General features: G+C 39.2%; 2 protein-coding genes across 2 annotated transcripts in view; one reads left to right on the forward strand and one right to left on the reverse strand.

The window, feature by feature from the left end:
* Positions 1-24743, reverse strand: part of LOC311085327 (guanylyl cyclase-activating protein 1-like) — an 84490-nt gene that overhangs the window by 18759 nt on the left and 40988 nt on the right. The gene's annotated exons all lie outside the window — the stretch shown is intronic.
* Positions 2307-24743, forward strand: part of LOC311085575 (Golgi apparatus protein 1-like) — a 44563-nt gene continuing 22126 nt past the window's right edge. The window contains exons 1-10 of the mRNA XM_084118095.1: positions 2307-2651; positions 11757-11786; positions 13220-13306; positions 13381-13596; positions 16810-16995; positions 17075-17146; positions 21448-21634; positions 21741-21952; positions 23902-24023; positions 24274-24375. Of these exons, the coding sequence (XP_083974221.1) occupies positions 2343-2651; positions 11757-11786; positions 13220-13306; positions 13381-13596; positions 16810-16995; positions 17075-17146; positions 21448-21634; positions 21741-21952; positions 23902-24023; positions 24274-24375 (1523 nt within the window). The 5' untranslated portion in view covers positions 2307-2342. The remainder of the gene's footprint in view (positions 2652-11756; positions 11787-13219; positions 13307-13380; positions 13597-16809; positions 16996-17074; positions 17147-21447; positions 21635-21740; positions 21953-23901; positions 24024-24273; positions 24376-24743) is intronic.

Here is a 24743-nt window from a genome sequence, read left to right on the forward strand (position 1 = left end):
AAAGGGTCTGTATAGTCCACAACAACAGTTGATAATGAAAGACTGCCACCCTTTATTCAAAAGACCTTGAGATATGTTTGGTAATTGTACCTGAATTAATTTAAAATTAATTTGCTATATTTCAATATATTTGTTTCCTTAAAATTTGAATTAACTTACTTTATTCTCATCTGAAAAAATAAATAATTTATTTCTGTAAAAAATAATACTACCATTAAAAACACATTTGATTTTCTATTTAATGTAGAATGTGTAACTTAAAAATAAACAGATTAGTGCTCGGTTTGAGGACAAGAAATGAAAACCAATGTAATATGATGAATGTCCAAAAGATGAGATGATTTTTGCTTTTAAACAGCGTGTGTGCGTGATTTTGGTTGGGGACAGTTGTAGGTTACAGTTTGACAAGAGTTTACAGTTTGACAAAAGCACAATGTTGTGTTTTACATAAATATAAGTAGGCTAAACACTTTGCAGTTTTAATGATGTCCTGTATGAACAAAATGACCATGTATGTTTTTATGTTTCCACTGTTCGATCGCGCCCGTGCCTCTCTCTCTGAAACACACACACACACACACACACACACTCCAGCATTGCAATCTTGACATCGCAGCCCGATTAAGTTAAATGTTGCTATGGCTTTTTCAGCTATTAAACTCTCAGCAGTGTTGAGGTTAACCCATTTATGGGCACACTGAACAAATGATGCCCAACTTGTTTGAGAAAATAAGGTTATTGGGCTTTTTGCCTTAGAAACAACATGTAACGTTATACAGCACTTCATATTGTGGCATACCGGTGTGGTATAGTATTCTGTAACCCTATAGTAATGGGTCCGGGCTGAGGACCCAAGCAATCCGATTGGTTCAAAGCACGTTTTATGGGTAATCGCTTTAGTGCCTGGTTACAAATCATACAAAATCACTTTATTATAGAAGACGTTTGTACTACGTTATAACGAATCATTAATGTATTTAATGTATTCTAATCATATTATATATATATATATATATATATATATATATATATATATATATATATATATATATATTAAAATATTCTTACATAGGCTATCTAAAATAAAATGACACAACCCTGTCTCTTTTTGTTAAATTTCAGTTTTATTGATCAATAATAGCAATAATGAAAGTATAAGTAGCCATACAAGTCAAGAAATAAAGTAATTAAACGATTCAGTCAAACATAAGTCAGCAGGCACAACGTTAAAGATAAATAGCCTAAACAATTTAACGTTATATAAAGTTATAAAATTAAACTTTGCCCCCCGCCAAAACGAAAATGATAGATTAATGAGATCAAAGATCGTCCGTTAGACATAGCCTACACAAGACGAATTATATCTCATGTTTAACCACTCCACTAGACTCAGCGGCAGACGTCAGCAGCTCTAGCCGAGATAAGACTCTGCCAGGCGGGATACGTGAGCGCTGAGCGCCCGGTGATCCCTTGGATCTCACATCTCCGAAAACGTCAGATCAAAATAGGCGCTATCTGTATAAACAAACAACATATTTGAGATTAAAATAACTACATTCTCGACTGAAAAACTCTTAAAACTACATTTCGTGACACAATAAGAGTAGTATTTTTAAATTTCGCGGTCTTTCTCCTGCTATTGACGCAACTTGAGATTTTAAATATTAGCTATAGAATATACACAATTTACATATACAATATACAATTTAATTTAATTTTACCTTGCATATAACAGCGGGATTTAGCATTCTACATAAAGCTACCACATAATAACACTTAAACAGCTCACGTTAGCTACAAGTTATCGTGAGAACAGATTTAGATCAGGCATACTACTGGCATACTAACTGGGTCCTCAGGGTTACAGAATACTATAGGGTTACAGAATACTATACCACACCGTGTCTAAAAATTAAATTAAAATTTCTCCTGGTTTGAAAGTTGTTGGAAACAGTCGGGATAATGTAAGTACACAACTAAAAAAAAATATATAACATAGATATAGTGATTTTTGCTAATTTTAAAGCAAAAAAGTTACATATTGTGCCTTTAAATAAAAACAGTGCCAGTGGACAATAAAAAAATTGCTACTTTATACAACATCATATCTGCATACAATGCTATAACCTCTACTTGCTTTTTTACTAGTGCAATTACACAAAACAGAACAATAAAGCTTGAAATCATGTTCCGTAATTCAGTACTTCCACAGAGAACTGACGAATCGCACTACAGCGTCGGATTTAGCTCATGAATATTAATAAGCTGACGGCAGCGCGTGCTGATTAATATTCATGAGCGCGCTCCTCGGCGTAGTAGGATTGGTAACTCGGCTGAGGAAGATGGCGGCGTGTGGACGTGCTCTGCGGCTCCTGCTGGTGCTCTTCATCTCCGGCTCGATCTGCACTTCTTGGGAAGCCGAACCAGTGGCCTTAGACACCGATAATGCGGCTGATATCAGCGACAGAGCCCGGAACCCCGCGGGCGAGGCGAGGGCCGCGGACGGGCCGCCGGCGGGCTGCAGGAGCGGAGACCCAAGCTGGAGGCTCGCGGAGGAGGAGGCCTGTCGGGAGGACGTGAGCAGGATCTGCCCCAAACACTCCTGGTACAACAACCTGGCCGTGCTCGAGTGCCTGCAGGACCGCAAAGACGTAAGAACGTGTTTTTATAGGCAGCGTCTGCGATTTAAGCCGCATATAACGCATCATCATCAGTCCCTACTGCACAATATGGCGACCGTTGATGTTCGAACTTGAGTGTGTGGGCCAGTACTTCCGGTGATCTGACAGCGAGAGCGAGAAACAACAGCGACCGAGTTCCATTACCACAGAGATCATTTTTCTCAATGAAGTTATTAGGATTCAAGAGAGGCGACGTGCCTTTCAGAGGGTGACAGCCTCAGCACTCCATCGTCGTGTGCCGTTATGTACCGTTTCGTCACGTTACAACAACAGTTAAGTCAGCTTTCGTGACCGTTGACGCCGCGGTACGGGCATGAGTGGATGCAGAAGATCCGGAGGGATGACTTCAACCCGACCACATTTTTAAATATATATAATTTTCAGTGTATTTCACCTGTGCGTTTCTATGCTTTCTATTACTGCATTTATTTTGTGCAAGTGAGATGAGTAAAGATCTGTTCCATAAATCATTATCTGTCTGGTGTTTAAGCAGCACACAGTATTGTACTACGTGTAAAATATACACAAACTTAACTATATTAAATTGTTTGTGGAACCTACAGTTAAAAATGTAAATGTAAAATATGTGATGATAATACTGATCGAGCAATTGGTGTAAGTAAAAATACATGCGCAGATTGAGAAAATAGTATTTATGGAGATAAATTGTAGCCTATCACAGGGCAAACGTGTGAATGTTCACGGTGCATTTTTGCAAACAACTCTAATCGTAGTTGTAACACTATATTACAGTAGGCATAATTGTCATTGCGTATGCATATGCAGCATGAGTCAAATACAATCTTCTGTTCGTGAACAGTTGTTTTTCATTCATTAATCAGACTATGCGTCTGTGCATTTAATTGCCATTGGCTCGTGTGATAGTAATATGGATCTTAGTAGTATTTTAAGTGATATAATTGATTCTATTAACAACTATAAGAGATCATTTTCGGCTTTCTCCAGCTCCCTGCACCGGTGTGGTGAATAATCCGGTCACTTTGGTGTGATGAGTCCAGGCTTAGGCCCCAACCAATCCGATTGGTTCAAAGCACGTTTTATGGGTAATCGTGCCTGGTTACAAATCATACAAAATCATTTTATTATTGAAGATGTTTGTACTACGTTATAACGAGTCATTAAAGGGATAGTTCACCCAAAAATGAAAATTGTCATCATTTACTCACCCTCAAGTTGTTTCAAACCTGTATGAATTTCTTTCTTCTGCTGAACACAAAAGATATTTTGAAAAATGTCGGTAACCAAACAGTTGATGGACCCCATTGACTTCCATAGTAGGAAAAAAAATATACTATGGAAGTCAATGGGGTTTCGGGTTTGTTCCGATCAGAGCTCGTGAGCGGAGAGCGCACGGTCCGCAAATATTTTCGAATATGGTTCGAAAATATGTGGAATAAGGGCGGCCTCCGACTAAAGTTTTTTCTAGTCGACTAGTAGTTGTTCATTTAAGCCATTCGTGGACAAATCGCCCCTTTATATTAATTTAATTACTTATACCTAGGAAAATGAGCGTTTACGTAATATAGCCGCACTCAAGCGCACGACCGCACGCATAAATTTTGCAACAAAGAACCGGTAAAAGTAATGATTATGAATGTGTCTGAAATAGCAAGGAGACATTTAATTATTTATTAATAAGGCCATCCTTAAAAATATTCTTGTTTGCCGTAACCCGACCGACCCTGTCAATTTAGTACCGACCCAATTATTTATTTATTTTCCCCTTTTAGTCCGACCGACTTGCCGGTTGTAAACTTGCGTTAAGACCGACCGATTTTTTTTTAACTCTTCAAACAACTAATACAAATGCAATAAAATAATATTAGTTATTAAGTATTGTGAAAATAAATTGCCTAGACCTTATGTTTACACCATTGGTTTACGCATGTCCGCTTCGTTTCATTCACTGTCAATGGTTTGCGCTTGGTAATGATGGCTGCGGCTTTACTCTAAAGATTATTTCATTTTTATATGTTGATGAATATGGTTTATTAAAAAATAAACATGCGAGAGCCTGTTATAGGCTATGTCATGTTTTAGTCAGATATGACGACGCTACTGCAACACCCATCGCCGCACAAGCTGCATCAACGTGCTATTGCAAATCAAAGTGAAAGTAAGTCGCAGACGCTTAACACACAATCATCTTCATTAAATGTAAAGAAACGAAATGATCTTACCAGGGCTGTTTCCGCTTTCTCTTATTGCGGGCTTTGATTCAGAAATTTTAGCTGATGATCAATAAAATAATGTATCTCATAACTGTTGCTTTCGGTGACGTGCACTCCATTAAATCTGCATATAGCGGGAATTGAAGATCGGATTTATATCCGCAAAAAACAACAACACACATTTAGCCTATGTAACCAGGTGTAAATGGAATCGTTTTGATAAATCAGATTGCAATCCGATCTGAGAAACGCATGAAGTGGCCTGGTGTAAACAGCCCCTAGACATAGGTGAAAAATGTTCTCCCCCAAAACCTCCCGACGGAAGCAGGGCTGGCGTGAGAACATTATAGTCATATATTTAGTAACCAGACGTTTTTTTCGGCAAGAAAAGGCCTCTGAATGTCACATACATGCAGGTTTTGGCGGTGTTTAAGGTTAAAATCTGGTTATCGTGATTAATATAGGTGGGAAATGTGTTTTCTGTTTATTGCGGTGCTTTAAACCGACAAAAGCTGGAACTTGCAACTCACTCACATTCGCCAAAATATGCGGCGTAACGTCAGCGGTGACGTCACGTGCGCTCTCAGATGTTTGTTATGACGAATACCGATATCTAACAGGGTGGAAAAATATCTAATGCTAGCAAATTATATGAGTGGAATGACTTCTATTAAAGTTGGCATTAAAGGGGACCTATTATGCTCCTTTTCACAGGATGTAAAATAAGTCTCTGATGTCCCCAGAGTGTGTATGTTAAGTTTAAGCTCAAAATACCCAACAGGTCATTTTTTACTGCATGTTTAAATCGTTACTTTTTGGGCCTGAGAAAAACGCACCGTTTTAGTGTGTCCCCTTTAAATGCAAATGAGCTGCTGCTGCACGGCACAGGGGGCGGAGCCTCACGAGCTCGCACTCAGTGTCAGAACAATCTCATCTCACGGAAAGATGATAATATCAAAACAGAAACTCACAGTAACAGTGTTCATGTACATCACACAAAAGATGAAGTGTCAGTTTCACTCCAGAAAATCACCGTAAGAGCGGAGTAAACAGTATAAGAAGTGCGCAAGTACATAAACGAATTTCGGTAGAGTTGAGGGAGCATTTTCTTCGAATACAAAATAATTCCACCTCGTCTTCAGGGCCGGCTCAGATTTCAGGAGTAAATAGAGACAGAGCTATGTGGATTAATACATCCAACCACACAACACCTACAACGCTTGGGAGACATTCTCGTCAGTGCAGAAATGGCGGATGTGGACAACTCGCTGTGAACTCGATCAGGGCGGGGCTATGTTAAAACTGCAGTGTCTGTCAACACTCGTGGGCGGGGCCTGTGCTGTAGTGACGTCACTAAAGCCACATTCTGAAAACAGGTCGTTGGGAGACACTGCTGATGATTTATGGGGATTAATAAAAAAGGAGTGAGTGGATTTTTATCACTATTGGTGGTTGTGTACACACACTGCCAACACACATTTATGTCCAAACACCATGCAAAAGTGAATTTTGCATAATAGGTCCCCTTTATTAATAGATTATTTAATAATCTATTAAATAATCAATGTATTTTAAATTGAATTAAAATCAATGTATTTTGAACGTTTGATCCTTTATTTAACAAATGACTGCAAAACGGTGCACTTTGAGAGCTCAAAATTAAGAGTTTTAACACATTTACAGTGTGCAAATTGAACAAAGAAAATGCATTAACTTGTACCTGGACATTAAAGAGGGCTCAAACATCTTTAACTTGATATGGAGTAATATAGTGAGAGTAATATAATTGTAAATAAATTAACTGTAAAATAAATATTTCATAAGTCTATTTTACTTTACAGTATAAGGAGATTAATACTTTTCTAATATATAGTAATACTAATTAATACTTTTCTACTTTACTAATATATACAGTATATATATAATTCATAGAGTGAAAACTAAGCAGTGTTTATTTTTACATTTGATAATTCAGTTTCTGTTGTTAAATAACCCTAATAGATAACCTAAACCCTGAACCTTGTGGTTTACACTGATGTTAAAATAACTCTTCTTATGCGACAGTAAAACACTGATGTTCACTTTTAGTAGCTGTAGGGATGTTTTCTTGTCACAAAAATAATGTAGGTTATATAATTTTAAATATATTTTAAAGATAATTTGTTTATTTTACACACTTTAAATAGCCTAGAAATCTAGACGCACCCTAGCGGCAGCAAAATGTATTTTGCAGCCAGGGTAGTCTAGCAACTCTCCATAGACTTTCGAGCTGCAAAAACCTAAATTGGGTCAGGCCAATCACATCGTGTTTAGAGTAGGCGGGGCGGGCTTAACAATGACGACAGAGTTGCAACGGTTCCCTACTAACTTACTTGAAAACAAAGAAGAGCGGCTGCTGGAGAACAGTCTGTTGAATCGGCTTTGGCCGCGACTCTGGAGGACTTGGAGTTAAGTTTTTCTTTGAGAAAAGAGCAAAGAACGGCACTTAAAGGAGAACTCCGGTCAATTTTAACATTGAGCTCACTTTTTTGTAAATTTGGAGTGCTGTCAATACAGAGAACAACGACAAAAATCTGTGTTGCCTACACCATGTTATCCTCTTTTTAAAATTTGCACCCTGTTGACTTCAATGGGGCAAGTTTTAAACCTGCTTTTAGCCTCTTAACATCCTTGATGTGTCATTACAAGTGCCCAGCCAATGTGAGTGATTCCTTCAGAGTGAACACGGGTGAATCTGACTGCAGTAGATGTGAAAGATATGGATAAAAATTGTTATTTAAGCCAGCGCAAATACCTGTGTTTACATGTTGTTTTTGCACATATTTGCAAAAATGTGGTCGAAGTCCAAAGTAGTCGATTGTCTAGTTCACGCGCATAGGTTTAGTTACCTATGATCACGCGCGTGAACTCGACAATCGACTACTTTGGACTTCGACCAAATTTTTGCAAATATGTGCAAATTTTAAAAAGAGGATAACACGGTGTAGGCAACACCGATTTTTGTCGTTGTTCTCTGTATTGACAGCACTCCAAATTTACAAAAAATTGAAAAAAATTTAGTTCTCCTTTAAGTCATTCTTAAAAAAGGAAGATGTGTTCGTAGTTTTGTCGGCCAGATTCAAAAGTTGAATCCTATGGAAAAGTTCCTATGGAGCCAGATGTGAAGTTACGACAATGGCGGAAGGTACTCAATATGATATGGAAGAACAGGATTTCGTAAGTCTGATGCTCAAATCAGATGTTGGTGGCTACTTTTACGAGCCGCAATATAGCGGAGGCTGATGGAGGAACTGTCGCGGAGCCCGGACGCTATATTTTTTTTCACAGGATGGTAGGGAAAGACTTATGAATATTAATTAGGGAAGTCATCCCTGATTGGTCTTAACCCCAGTGGCGTGTAGGTTTAGGGGTGGGGTTAGGGGTAGGTCATCAGACCAATCAGGGATGACTTCCCTAATTAATATTTATGAGTCTTCCCCTACCATCCTGGGGAAAAAAATATCGCAGCCCGGACTGGCTCGAGTAAGGACGGACTGGTGGTGCCTGTGCTCTCACTGTGCGCCTACGGACACAGAGATAGAGTCCGTCTGCTGCCAAGAATTTCAACAATGCCAATTTCTCCTGGACGAAATCTCTGAATCAGATGAGGACACGGACGTTTGTGTTGTGAACCATCCTTTTTTCGCACTGCATATGTTCTGACTGAACATCCCGGTACCATGCAATAATTCACCATTTCGAAAGAAATACAAACGAGGAGTAATTCACTAATGAGTTCGCCAACTAACTAGACATTTTGTGTGAAATGAATTTCAAGCTCTGGGTGTAGCTAGCCTTGTAGACGGAAGAGTGATTTCTCTGATAGGCGGATACCTCATGTGCGCTGTTCTGGATTAGTGGGAGTGGCTTGCGGAGCTGTGCAATGTGGTGCATTGTGGGAGTTATACTATATGCTGAGTACAGAACCTATCTGTCCTACTGTAGAAGTTTGGTAACATTCTGGGCATTATTAGTGGAGTAATTTACCAGATACATCAGAGGATCCGTTAGCATCTGCACTAAACCATCCGGCTGATTTCTCTAAATAAGCTCTAACTTTAATAATGTTCAACCAAGGGCTCGAGGTCATGGTGCAAAGGACCCTAGGTTGAAATTACTCTGAACCATCCCTTTAAAGGATTAGTTCACTTTTAAAAAAACTTAAACTTGCTGATAATTTACTCACCCCCATGTCATCCAAGATGTCCATGTCTTTCTTTCTTCAGTCGAAAAGAAATTAAGGTTTTTGATGAAAACATTCCTGGATTTTCCCCATATTATGGACTCCAATGGGACCCAAACGGTTCAAGGTCCAAATGACAGTTTCAGTGCAGCTTCAAAGGGCTTTAAACGATACCAGACGATGAATAAGGGTCTTATCTAGCGAAACGATCGCTCATTTCAAAAATAAATAAAAAAGTTTAAGTTTTATAAGCACAAATGCTCGCCTTGCTCTGTTCTGTGATGCGCGTTCGTGACGTCACGTAATACGCAATTACGTTGAAAAGGTCACGCTTGAAAAAATTTTGTCCTGAATTTTTTTTTCTTTTAGCCTTTTTAATATTAAAACACCCAGGATACGCACACGAAATGGGCATTTTAAACGATAAACTGACACAAAGACATTTGAAAATGTGTATATGGTCCTCCTTCCGCACATTTGTAAACACGTCAAGCGTGACCTTTTCAACGTAATTGCGTATTACGTGACGTCACGAACGCGCATCACAGAACAGAGCAAGGCGAACATTTGTGCTTATAAAACTTAAACTTTTTTATTTATTTTTTAAATGAGCGATCGTTTCGCTAGATAAGACCCTTATTCATCGTCTGGTATCGTTTAAAGCCCTTTGAAGCTGCACTGAAACTGTCATTTGGACCTTGAACCGTTTGGGGCCCATTGGAGTCCATTATATGGGGAAAATCCAGGAATGTTTTAATCAAAAACCTTAATTTCTTTTCGACTGAAGAAAGAAAAACATGGACATCTTGGATGACATGGGGGTGAGTAAATTATCAGCAAAAGTTTTTTTAAAAGTTAACTACTCCTTTAAAGGGATAGTTCACTTTGAAATAAAATTTTGGTATGTTTTAGCTTACCTCAAGGGCATCCAAGATGTAGGTGTCTTTTTTTCCACAGTAGTTTCAATTTTGATATTTTTAGGTCAAACCGTTCTTGTCTGTCAGTCATATAATGCAGGTCGATGGTCACTGTCTCTAAGAGCATGCACAAAGTCCAAATTAAAACAATTCCCCATCGTCCAAATTAAACAATTCCCCAGCGTAAGTACACATTGATGGCCTAAGACACGAAACGAGCGGTTTGTGTGAGAAAACGAACAGTATTTATATCGTTGTTACCTCTTGAACAAAGCCGCGTCCAAATGATCTGACGGCGCGGGCGGGTATAGATAAACTAGATGTCGCCTTCGCTACTGCAGTTCATTGGAATGAAACCGTAGCCAAGGCGACATAGCCAAGTGTATACATCTATACCCGCCCGCGCCGTCAGATCATTTGGACGCGGCTTTGTTCAAGAGGTAACAACGATATAAATACTGTTCGTTTTCTCACACAAACCGCTCGTTTCGTGTCTTAGGCCATCAATGTGTACTTGCGATGGGGAATTGTTTTAATTTGGACTTCTTTGTGCATGCTCTTTGAGACAGTGACCATAGACCTGCATTATATGACTGACAGACAAGAACGGTTTGACCTAAAAATATCAAAATTGAAACTACTCCGGAAAAAAAGACACCTACATCTTGGATGCCCTTCAGGTAAGCTAAAACATACCAAAATTTAATTTCAAAGTGAACTATCCCTTTAAAGACATTGGCCCTGATCAAAGCCTTCGCGCGTGAGAATGAAGAGTTAAAGCCTGATGTCCGTCTCTGTCTGGGCTTGTTCTCCGCTGTTCAGGATCAGGTCCCAGTGGTTCGGGAGACTCCACTGTTATGCTGACGTTTTACATCACACAGAGATGGTTTTATTAGCGGAGGAATAAAATGTGATTAAAATGCCTTGAAGCTACCGTTGATGACACAGTTTACCCCCTCGCTTTATACAGATGATGAACTTTCCCTTTAAACTTGCTGTGTTCTCCCAGGTTCCTCTTTTTTCCTTCAGCATTTTGCAGTGTCATCTTAATCCCTCACTCATTAGCCAAAGTTAACGCTCCATCAGCTGTCGTGTTGTGAAATACTGTTCTTCTTCATGCCAAGCGTTGCTGTAAAGCTGGCTGTGAATGGCATCATAAAGTGAACGAGACACAAATAAAAGCTGTATGTTTATTTGAGATTGAAATAGCCAGTGTTTGCTGGTCATGTGTTGGTATGTTGGTCTTTAACATGTTGTGCTTTTGTTTGAGACTTGCAGTATTTATTGCATTTACTTTTAGTATTGACATTTTAGTGAAAAAGCCTTAATGTCAACACACAGACACACACACACACTAGCAACAGGCACTACTGTCCTTAGGATGGGCCCTAACATTAGACTAGTCGTCCAACAGCTGTTGTTTGATATTTATTAAGGGTAGCTTTAGCTTAGTTAGCTTAGTAGTTACTTTATTGAACCGCTTTGCAGCGCCGGTGCTTTGAATGATCTACAAGTGTTTGTCACACTAAAAGCTGTTTAAAAACACACTTAGAGATGCTGTGTCTGGTTATATAGCTGAGCTCCTTCGTCCTTCGAAATGTCTAAAGGCCCTAAAGAGTCGAGGTCAGGTGATCCAGAAAGCAGATTCATTATTCAGGGCTTGTTGATCTGAAATCATGTAGTTCTGCACATTACTGTTGTGTGTGTGTGTGTGTAATCTCCTCTGTTCTCCATCTCTCCTCAGGACACAGAGATCGCCTCAGACTGCAAACATGTAAGTCTTCACACACACTTTGGCTTTTCTTCCGGCATGCTGAGGTTAAAGTTAACCAACCACACGAGCTGGAGTTTAACACACACTCAACCAAAGACATGCATTTATTTGGTTTTATTTTGGGTGTTTGGTTTGCTTTTTGTTTGGTTTGATTTAAGTTGTTTTTTGGTTTGGTTTTTGTGTTTTAAACAGAACTGCTATACATCTTTCTTTCACAGTATTAAATCTTTTATTTTTAGGTTTGTTTGTTTTTTGCCTAATGACTTTACTATTGTATACTATTTTAAATATTCTTTGTATTACTTTTAATTATATTATTAAAGGGATACTTCAGGATTTAGCATTAAGCTTTGTATTAGTAGAAAACCTGTAGTATTTTTGAATTACCGTGCTTTCCACCCTCATATCCCCCTGAGACAAGAGATTTATGTATTTTTTGTCTGGAAAAAATCCTCAGATGATGCAAAAATCGTCATTTTGCGTCATCGGAGGATTTTCTGGCCAGAGGCTAAAGACTACAGCCAGTAGATGGCGCTGTCCCGCATGTGTTCAGCCCGCCCATAGAGGGATCTCACTCACAGAATGTACACAGTGTCAGCCGTCTTTCTTTGGAAGCTAAGCTAGCAGGCTCTTGTTCTGTGGAGAAAGCTGAGTAGTAGGAGAAAGCTGAGTAAGTAGGGGTTACCATCCTCTTTTTCCAGGACATGTCCGGCCGTCGAGATCGTCCAAAATGTCCGGGATTCAGCTTTTGCTTTCTGCAGTCGCCATTCATTGTTTACATGCACACCTTTTGAATTCATTCCGATCGGTGAATCTCAATGTAGTGTTTACATGAACGCTAAACAAGTGATCGGTTGATGTGCGTTTTACCATTGCTAAGAAAATTCCCGCTCCTCCGTGAGAGATACGAGACCGGTGCGTCTCAGTAATGACGCCACCGGCCTCGCGCCGTTCTCCCGCGGCCCTCAGTCTCGCTCGCCACAGTAAACATGATGAATGGCGACTGTAGAACGCAAAAGCCGAATCGCGGACATTTTGGGCGATCTTGAAATCCCGGGCAAACTCGTCACGGAGTCTCACTAGTAGCCTAACCTTGTTGTTTTCAACTGCGCTCTCTTACCGGTAGGCGTGGCTTGGGAGTGGCCTCGTAGGGCAGCGAAGCAAGTGCATTCTGGGAGTTGTTGTCTTTCATCCACATGAGCCAAAAATACATTTTCTGGCTTTTCTCAGTCTAGAAATCTCCAAATTCAAAAATAATTTCACATTTCTTCTACATAAATAACCCATTTTATATACAAAAAAGTATCCCTTTAATGTTAAAAACACACAAAAAAATTAACCTCATAACTTCAGTGCAGGTCTTGCTCAGGGTAAAGGTCATTCAGTGGTGTGAGACTGAGGTGTGTAGTGAGTAACTCCTCGTGTTTCTTCAGCTGCTGTGGAACTTCAAGCTGAACCTGACGACCGACCCGAAGTTCGAGTCTGTGGCCGCCGAGGTGTGCAAGACCACCATCAGTGGGGTGAGTGATCGCGCACACACACTTCTGCACGAACCGTACCCCAATAAACCTTTCTTAACCCCCCCACCCCCCAGATCAAGGAGTGTGCCGCTGAGGAGCGTGGGAAGGGTTACCTGGTGTCGTGTTTAGTGGACCACCGCGCCGACATCTCCGAGTACCAGTGTAACCAGTACATCACCAAGATGGCCAGTATAGTGTTCAGCGATTACCGGCTGATCTACGGCTTCATGGACAACTGCAGAGAGGACATCAACAAGCTGCACTGCGGGAGCGTCACCACGGGGGAGAAGGTAAAGCGCACTGCACTCTGGGTAACTGAGCCTGAACCTTTTAACAGGAAGGATGTAACACTTTTTTTAAAGCCAGTACTTTCTGTTTGATATTTTTAGTATCTCTGCCAGTTTTTGTAACATTAGTGTCAAATACAGAACTGAACAAACACTGTAAGATCGCAAACATTCTTTTTATTATTTATATTTTTACACTTTAGATTTACGACTGTTCTTTGATCTTGCTTTTGAAAATGTTTCATAAAAAATTAACAGCAGAAAAAAGTTTTTTTTTTTTTAAATGTGTATGTTTTTTTTATTATTATTATTTTAGTTTTAGTCAGCAAGTTTAATTAAATTAATTAGAACTGCTGCCTTTGCAACTATTAACACTCACAGTTTGATACATTTAATTACACTGTTTTGTATATGATCTAGTGAATCTCAATCTCAAAATGAATATCCATTTGTCATACGGTCAGGGCCGGCGCGTGCACTTCTGCCGCTCTAGGCGAAAAACATTTGTGCCGCCCCTAGGGCTGGTCCGAATACCATTTTTTGAGCTTCGAAGCTTCGGTAGTAATGAACATTGAATATTCGAAGCTTCGGAGAGAGGGTGCTGAACATATTCTTCTCTCTAATAAAGGCAGGAATCTCTGTGTGTCTGTATATCCGTTTGCATTTTGATTATTTCGAGAACCGTTCATCCAATCGACTTCGCAAGGGAGCAGTGTCGCATTTGGTGGTGCAATATAGATAGACACGCGAGACGCGACACGTTCAGAATTAATAAACTTTTAGTAAACTACAGAACAACGCGAGCGGGAAGCGGCGCACCTCACGCGGGCAGGGCTTATATACTTAACTCACGCTGCACTAGTGATATAAAACGCACACACACAGGTCTGTTAAATTAAGCAATACTTTAAGGTAGTCTATATGTTTCTGACTAACAAATTACTGACACAGTAAAGGGTAGATTTAAATAAAGAAAAACAAAATTTAAATAAAGAAAAACAAAATTTAAATAAAGAAAAACAAAATTTAAATAAAGATAAAAAACTAAATTTAAAATTTCAATAAAGAAAAAATGAAATTTAAATAAAGAAAAACAAAATTTAAATAAAGAAAAAACGAAATTTAAATAAAGAAAAAACGAAATTTAAATAAAGTAAAACGAAATTTAAATAAAGAAAATCGAAATTTAAATAAAGAAAAACGCAATTAAGTTAAATTAAAAACGAGATTAATTTAGATTGATAATAACGGGTAAAAAGGCTAATACATTTTGTTTTTATTGTTATATTTTCCACAATGTCAAAGCAACGCAGCTTAACCCAAAACACAAGCTCAGGCACTTCTGTCCACACAAACTCCGCTGTTCTGCGCTCTAGCCAGAGAACACTCCCGTTGCAGGAACACTTTAGTAGGCCAAGAGGAAGCAAATATATACATATACTATATGCGTAGGTGGATGTGATCGGGGAATTTGGCTGTTAAAATTGTAACATTTAAAGCCACTTAAATTAACGAAATGACTCAAATAAAGATTCGTTCATTTTGATGAACGAGATCGAACAAGAGAGTCAGTAAAATGATCCGAACTTCCCATCACTCAGTCATGACTCATGACTCGCGAGAGCAGCTCAGCAAATCATATAGCCTATTTTGTGAATTGTTCATTCCCGATTGGCACACATTTTGCCGCCCTTACAAAAGTGCCGGCCCTGCCGTATAGTCCATTTATAGTCCATTATAAAGTTGTGATGCCTAAATTCTCTTGTATTTTTTTAAACGATGGGTTTTAGTTTTTAAAATGTGAAAATCGTAATGTATTGGTTATCAGTCATAATGTGACAAGTATCGGTTTACCAATATCCAGCAGTTCAGTTCAGTGGTCAGTCACTGGTTATTTGTCTCATTTGACCAGCTCATTTAGTTCACAAAATTGTCTTAATTTACACAACTTTTTCATCCCAAACCAATAAGACTTTCGTTCATTTTCGAGATATTCACTGGAGATATTTTTAATGAAACCGGAGAGATTTCTGTCATAAAAATAAACAGTATGAATTGAGAGATTTAAGTTTTCTGAAGACACAATTGCTTTATATGATGAATAGATTTACTTTAGGCTTTTATTCACATATAAACACAAATATATGTACATGTAAATGCAAACTCAAACGTTCTTGCTTGATGCGTGACAACCAATAAGAAGCAATGCACGATATATCGGCCACCATTTCGGTATCGGCCAATATATGTTCATCTTTAATGTTATTGTTATTGGTCCGCAAAGAGAATCCGGCCGATATATTACAGATGATAAATAATGCATTATTTCCTTCAGCTGAGACACTTAAAAAAAAAAAGGAAGATACGGTTCAGCGCAACATGTGCAGCGCAAGTATAATATCGACTACATAAAATTATAACGTGAACATTATAATTGTGCGTTTGGGACATGGATTTTAATGGTGAGACTTTTGTTTTTGTAATCAGGCTCTCAAAAATGAGATTTGGATTTAAATTTTCCAGCCGATATATCGGTTCTCGGCTTTCAAATATGTGACCCTGGACCACAAAACCAGTCTTATGGGTAATTTTTGTTAAATTGAGATTTATACATCATCTGAAAGCTGAATACATAATATTTTCATTGATGTATGGTTGGTTAGGATAGGACAATATATGGCCGAGATACAACTATTTGAAAATCTGGAATCTGAGGGTGCAGAAAAATCGAAATATTAAAAAAAATCGCCTTTAAAGTTGTCCATTTCTATTGGCGATTGTGCTGCATCCACTCACAAAAATAATTGTTTTATATATTTAAGGTGGGAAAATTACAAAATATCTTCATGGAACATGATCTTTACTTAATATCCTAATGATTTTTGGCATAAAAGAAAAATCGATAATTTTGACCCATACAATGTTTTGTTGGCTATTGCCTCAAATATACCCGTGCGACTTAAGACCAGGGTCCAGGGTCACATATAAAGAGTTATCGGTTATCGGTATCGGCCAAAATTGTCATGTCGGTGCATGTCTGCCAATAAGGTTTGTTTCCGTGCTTTAAAGTGTGTGTTTCAAAGATAAGCAAATATACTTTTGCTTTAAACTATCCAAAAACCACTAAAGCAATGTTATATATTTAGTTGACTCTTATGAGTCTGGAGTGACATGAGTTAAATGACTTGATTTGTTAATGTTGAATTGCTCTCTCAGGGAGAGGTGATCTCGTGTCTGGAGAAGAGTCTGGTGAGCGAGGTGGAGGAGCAGGGCACTTACTCCATCAGAGACGAGTGCAAGAAGTCCATCCTGCGTGTGGCCGAGCTCTCGTCCGACCACTTCCACCTGGACCGGCACCTGTACATCTCCTGCCGCGAGGACCGCGAGCGCTTCTGTGAACACGTGAGCCGCGACCCCACACGCCAGCGCTTCTGCGTGCTAATGCTAATGCTAATGCTAATGCTGTGCTCCTTCCCTCTAGACTCCACCCGGAGAAGGAAGGGTCTACAAATGTCTGTTCAACCACAAGTATGAGGAGAGCATGTCAGACAAGGTACGTTTGCTTTATTCCTTTACCAGTTGAGACTCGTCTTCCTTCTTTACAAACACTTTTTACGCAAAGATTTAGTAGTTTTACCCTCAACTGTGTTAAATTCAGACCAGAATCAATCAATTCTCTTAACGAACAGGCAGATAAAGCAGCAAAGGAGGCACTTCAGTTGGAAATGAAAGCATGTAAAATACCAGTGTTAGGGGTTAACAGTTTAGGACCCACGGACCAGATGTTTGAAAGAAGACCCGGAGTCAGAATTATGATAAACTGAAGAAAAGTTTTACTGAAGATAGTTTGCAGTTTCATCAGCAGAAGTTCAGCTTCCAGACTCACACAGGAGTTTGTAGGCCGTAACCCCGCTTACAGTTACAGAGATCACAGCAGCACACACACACACACACACACACACAGCAGTGATACCCTTCACCAAGGTCTAGGTGACGGCCTTGCTTCAGGTTGCAGTTTCTGATTGGCTAAGACATAGAGAAACAGTAATTTTCCACACATATACAGACAGACTGAAGCACATCTCCATAGATTATGCCGCTGACACTCTGACCCTGAAGTCAGGCACGTCGTGACCTTCCAGGCCTCAGATTTGGGTTGCTGGGCACCAACATGTCCAGAACAATAACTCAGTCAATCTCCAACAATGCCAGTGGTTCCTTAAAGGTCCCGTTCTTCGTGATCCCATGTTTCAAACTTTAGTTAGTGTGTAATGTTGCTGTTAGAGCATAAATAATATCTGTAAAATTATAAAGCTCAAAGTTCAATGCCAAGCGAGATATTTTATTTAACAGAAGTCGCCTACATCGGACTACACCCCTCTACTCCCTTCTTTAATGATGTCACTAGAACCGTTTTTTGACTAAGCTCCGCCCACAGGAATGCTCCCTCAACTCTACTGGCTACTTGCGCACTTCTTATAACTTACTGTGTTTACTCCGCTCTTACGGTGATTTTCTGAAGTAAAACTGACGCTTCATCTTTTGTGTGATGTACAATAAACTTTATTAAACTCATCAGTATATGTTTGATCATCATTCAGACAGCAGACTTGTAGGCTATTAATAAATAATGGATACATACAAGCAGATGACAAATACGTTATAATAACCGTAATTAAACTACTAAACTATACCTGTTTCATCTCTATACAGCGCTCTGACTCTGTAGGCATTATTGTCCGACTCGAAATGAACACCGTTACTGAGAGTTTCTGATATTATCATCATTCGGTGAGATGAGATTGTCCTGAGAGACTGAGCTCGTGAAGCTCCGCCCCCTGGGTTGTCCAGCAGCAGCTCATTTGCATTTAAAGGGCACACACTAAAACAGCGCGTTTTTCTGTGCCCCAAAAAATGACAATTTAAATATGCTGTAAAAAATGATCTGTTGGGTATTTTGAGCTGAAACTTCACATACACACTCTGGGGACATCAGAGACTTATTTTACATCTTGTGAAAAGGGGCATATTACGGGACCTTTAACCTGTAAGCAAGAAGACTAACACACACACACACAAAGCTTTTCTAAGGTTGGATTTGGCCAGGCTCTAACTCTAAACAGGAGAGTCATCTCAAAACATCAAGATAACAAGTTCTTTCTCTAAGGAGAGCTACACTTTAGTCTGACTGGAAAGTAAGGCTTCAACAAAGAAATGGTGCCTTAAACTATAGACTTCATCGACCCCTGTGACCATAGCTGTCAGAGTACCCTAGAAATTACAGATGTATATTGACACATGTTGAAGACCTTTCTCAAACAAAACATCTTTCCATATTTCATTTCTGGAAGCCGGGCTCAATGAGCAATCACTGTCACTGCATTCATATCAAACACAGACATTGGAGAATACATGAGAAGAACATTTCAGCAATCACACTGGTGAGTTCTATGACAAAGTACAATCTCACAAGCTTAGAGAAGTCATTCAACTCGTGATATTTAGAAAGAAAAATATTGATTAATACCTTGATTATAATCACTCATTACATATTACATTGAAGCAGTAGTGGATTCCTTCACCAGCGTCTTACAGTAATATATTAAATCTGTACATTTACAATAAATGGCGAATGGAACGAATGCGAAAATAACATTATATGAGGTGATTCCAGTACTAAATCAAGGAGTTCATTATTATTTTGAAAATGGACATGACCAGGTTGTTTATCGGACATTCCTATTTATTTAAAAGGGGAAGAGAAACCGGTTTGTGATTTTGTGTAAGAATTTCATGTGTAAAACATATTTTAATAGAATATCCTTTTTAAAATGATATTAGACAACGTTTTTATTCAGAAAATATATAAATTGATGTATAAATGATTCTCCTGGAATAATTTTAGAATTTCTGACAAATATTAAATTGAAATACTGTTGATTGCCATGAATATAGCCATTGCTGCTGATATGGCGTAAATAAACATAAATAATAAATTAATAAATTCTACAATAGTATATAATACTGAAATAACACTAACTCAAACATTTAGTCTTAAAATATAGCTAGTTATTAGGGCTGTTGCAGTAAACCGGCATTGACGATAACTTTGATATTTTAAAAAAATAATAATAATAATAATTTTGGTTGTATTAATACATCATCAAATCAAATCAAATCAAGTATATTTGTATAGCGCTTTTTACAATACAGATTGTATCAAAGCAGCTTCACAGTATTAAAATAAAATAAAATAATACAACAAAGTTTGTTTCTAGTGGAATTTATTGATTGATAGAATAAAATTAAATATCCCCAAAATATCCCCAACTGAGCAAGCCAAAGGCAACAGTGGCAAGGAACCGAAAAAACTCCATCAAGTGACCTAATGGAGAAAAAAAAAACCTTGGGAGAACCCAGGCTCAGTCGGGGGCCAGTTCTCCTCTGGCATTTATGAACTAGAGGCCGGATTGTAGTTTGAAACTGTGAGATTAACAATATTATATGAATGCCTGGCTGAAAAGATGCGTCTTTAATCTAGTTTTAAACTGGGAGAGCGAGTCCGAGCAACGAACAGTATCAGGAAGGCTATTCCAGAGTTTTGGAGCCAAATGTGAAAATGCTCTCCCTCCTTTGGTTGATCTGGATATCCTAGGTATGACCAAAAGCCTCGAATTTAGTGATCTTAAAGAGCGCGATGGATTATAGGGTGATAGAAGATCCGCTAAATAGACTGGAGCTAAGCCGTTTAGGGCTTTATAAGTCAGCAGCAATACCTTATAATTAATACGGAACTTTATAGGTAGCCAATGCAGTGATGATAAAATCGGTGTTATATGATCATATTTTCTTGATCTAGTTAGAACTCTAGCGGCTGCATTTTGGACTAACTGTAGCTTGTTTATTGAGGATGCAGGACAACCGGCTAATAAAGCATTACAGTAATCTAGTCTCGAGGTCATGAATGCATGAACTAACTTTTCTGCATCAGAAACTGATAGCATATTACGTAGCTTAGCAATGTTTCTAAGGTGGAAAAAGGCTGTTTTTGTAACATACGAAATATGATTTTCAAAAGACAGGTTACAATCGAGTATAACACCCAGGTCTTTTACTGTAGAGGATAAAGTAACAGGACATCCTACGATGTCAAAGTTGTATTGTGAGAGGTTCTGTGGGCGGTTTTTTGAACCGATAAGTATTACCTCTGTCTTGTCTGGATTTAATAAAAGAAAATTACGCGTCAAAAATCATGCACAATAAAATTGTTAATCCAGCAGCATTAATTATCTGCTTGACACTCCAAGTAGATGATGATATTGCACCTTATATATTAGTTCACAAGATGAAGTTTATTTTCATCTTGGTTAAAGTCATTTTGTTGTCATTTTAATCTTCTTCTTTTTTTTAAAAAAAGGCTTTATTTTTCAAGTTAAATTAAAATGAGAAATGTTGCCTTGGCAACTATTGAAATGGTGTGTTTTTTTAAAGGTACATTATGTAAGATTTGCTTTAAACTATCCAAAAACCACTAGAACAGTGTTATATATTTTGTTGACTTGTGTGCTTGCAATATCCCAAATGTTTCCAACAATGTTTGATGACGATCTCTGGTAGCGTCTAGCAAACCACAGTGTTTGTTTTGCACATTCGTGATGGCCCACAGTTATTCGTTATCTCAACTCCCATGATTCCACGCTCCGTCATCAAGCTACGTCTGTTTGAATAAGTGTCCTCTAGTGGTGAAACTTATTTGCTGTGCCTTTAAGGTTTATTTTATTTCAATATAGCAGTTGAAATGAAAAGCTTTTCCCAGTAAGTTCTTCTGCTGATGTGTATCTGTGTCCCGCGCAGTGCAAGGACGCTCTGTCCACTCGCCAGAAGCTGATCGCTCAGGACTACAAGGTCAGCTACTCACTGGCTAAAGCCTGTAAAGCGGACCTGCGTAAATACCGCTGCAACATGGACACAGCGATGCCTCGAGCGCGCGAAGCCAAGCTCTCGTACCTGCTCCTGTGCCTGAAGGCGGTCATACACCGCGGTGAGTCTCTCTCACACACACACACACACACTCTGCCCCCTACAGCTGTCTCTCTCTCTGTCTGTATCTGCCCGTCTGTGATTCAGTGTCTCTCTCTCTGTCTCAGGTCAGACCGTGAGCGGCGAGTGTCAGGGGGAGATGCTGGACTACAGGCGGATGCTGATGGAGGATTTCTCGCTCAGTCCTGAGATCGTGCTGCACTGCCGAGGGGAGATCGACACACACTGCTCCGGCCTGCACCACAAGGGCCGAACCCTGCACTGCCTCATGAGGGTGTCCCGGGACCAGGGCATCCTCGAAGGACACTGCCAGAAAGCTGTGAGTTTCAGTGCTCTTTAATACTTCTGTACGCTAGTTGGTCTGGTCGAGATATTGAACATTCAATATTAGCGACAGGCCGATATGTCATGCGATATGATATGTTAATGCCTGATATTAACCCATTTTCAGGATAAATGCCCACTTGGCAGGTTGACACAAGTGATATTTTCTCCATTATGTCAGTTTGCAGTTTTACTAGGGATGCACCGGAATTTCAGCCACAGAAAATGATTGGCCGATAATGGCATTTTGGGTTTTTGGCCGAACATGTGGCCGCTCAGTGTTCAGCACGGTCTATTGCTCCGAGCTAATGAACGGTTCACAACACAGCTCAAACCAGAAGCACGGTTTCATTTCACTTTCGTTTGTCTTTTGACATGTCTCATATTCAACAGAAATGCAGCTCTTATTAGTTAAGCAATTCTAACTAAATTTAGCCACACCGGCAGGAAAAAAGGTAGCAAAATGCCACCATTTAGTCGAGAGGTGGATGGATGTAGAGATGGATGGATGGATGTAGAGATGGATAGGTGGATGGATGGATGTAGAGATGGATGGATGGATGTAGAGATGGATGGATGGATGGATGTAGAGATGGATGGATGGATGTAGAGATGGATGGATGGATGTAGAGATGGATGGATGGATGGATGTAGAGATGGATGGATGGATGAAGAGGTGGATGGGTGGATGTAAAGATGGATGGATGGATGGATGGATGTAGAGGTGGATGGGTGGATGTAAAGATGGATGGATGGATGGATGGATGGATGGATGGATGTAGAGATGGATGGATGTAGAGATGGATGGGTGGATGTAAAGAGGGATGGATGGATGGATGGATGTAGAGATGGATGGATGGGTGGATGTAGAGATGGATGGATGGATGTAGAGATGGATAGGTGGATGGATGGATGGATGGATGGATGAAGAGGTGGATGGGTGGATGTAAAGATGGATGGATGGATGGATGGATGGATGGGTGGATGGGTGGATGTAAAGAGGGATGGATGGATGGATGGATGGATGTAGAGATGGATGGGTGGGTGGATGTAGAGATGGATGGATGGATGTAGAGATGGATAGGTGGATGGATGGATGTAGAGATGGATGGATGGATGGATGGATGGATGGATGGATGGATGGATGTAGAGATGAATGGATGTATGTAGAGATGGATGGATGGGTGGATGTAGAGATGGATGGATGGATGTAGAGATGGATGGATGGATGGATGGATGGATGTAGAGATGGATGTATGTAGAGATGGATGGGTGGATGTAAAGAGGGATGGATGGATGGATGTAGAGATGGATGTATGTAGAGGTGGATGGGTGGATGTAAAGAGGGATGGATGGATGGATGTAGAGATGGATGTATGTAGAGATGGATGTATGTAGAGATGGATGATGTAGAGATGTGTAGTATTTATACACCCACGTTAATATAATTAATTATTATTCATAACGGATTATGATCAATAATTAATAATTTGATTAATTTCAGAATTTACTGTAGCAGAATCAATAGTATGATCATTTTATCAGTTCATCCAATGAACAGAAAGCATAAACAATTATTAACTCTAGGAAATATAATATCTTCCTGGCCAAGAAAGAATAATCCCCAGCTAACAGTAAATTAAGAAATAAATCAAGGGTTAAAGCATCGGTAACTTAGATCGAAGTTCAAGACAATAAATTCGTAAGCACACAACACAAGTAATACTTCTCTTTTCAAATACAAACAATACTTTATTGATTATATGCTAACACACATGAAAGTACCTAACACAAACACACGCACACGCATATACACACACATTCATTACAGAAAGAAAGAAAGAAAGAAAGAGTTTGTCATATGAGTAAAGTCGTGAGAGATTCATTCATGTTGAATAATGCAGCGGCTGATGAATGACTCTCATAACTGTGTGTGTCCCTCAGCTCCAGATGCTGATTCAGGAAACGGACCCCGGGGCCGACTACCGCATCGATCGGGCTCTGAACGAGGACTGCAAGTCCGTCATCCAGACCGCCTGCAAACACATCCGAAACGGAGACCCCATGTGAGTGTGTTTGAGATGACATACTCATCCTTTACGGAGCTTATTGTTTTAAATCTGAGCCAACCAGTTTTACCATAAACTTTCCAGTATGTTGATCGATTTACATTTACATTCAACCTTGTTTCTGTGTGTTTGTTCATATTTAAGTGTGCAGAAATAGAAACATTAAAGGTGAAGTGTGTAGTCCAGCCTGAACAGGGGTATTTTGTCAAGACTGTGTGTGTGTGTGTGTGTGTGTGTGTGTGTGTAGGATCCTGTCCTGTCTGATGGAGCATCTCTACACTGATAAGATGGTTGAAGACTGTGAACACAGACTGTTGGAGCTACAGTACTTCATCTCCAGAGACTGGAAGTGAGTCACAAAACTGAAAAGAGTTTTTTTTTTTGTTGTTGTTGTTTTTTTACTAAATTCCACATTTTTAATTGAATAAAATCCAGTGACCAAAACTTAAATTAACTTTCACATACACTTCAAGTACTTCCTTATTTGTCTTTTTCACCATGCTTCAGGAAGGATTGAGTAATGTTACTTTCTGTGTGCCACAGTTTTAAGGAATGTTACTTGTTTGTAATGAGAGAATTATGTGGTTACACGATTGTGCACAAATTGGAGAAACGGCTAAATATTACGGTGGCAATAATTGATAATGCCAGTAAGTTTAAAGTAGAGCTGATGATGGTGATCTTATTCCTAAATGACAGTGATTCTTCACCGTCTAT

This window comes from Abramis brama (genome assembly GCF_963993115.1).
Source record: "Abramis brama genome assembly, chromosome: 6".
Lineage (NCBI taxonomy): Eukaryota > Metazoa > Chordata > Actinopteri > Cypriniformes > Leuciscidae > Abramis > Abramis brama.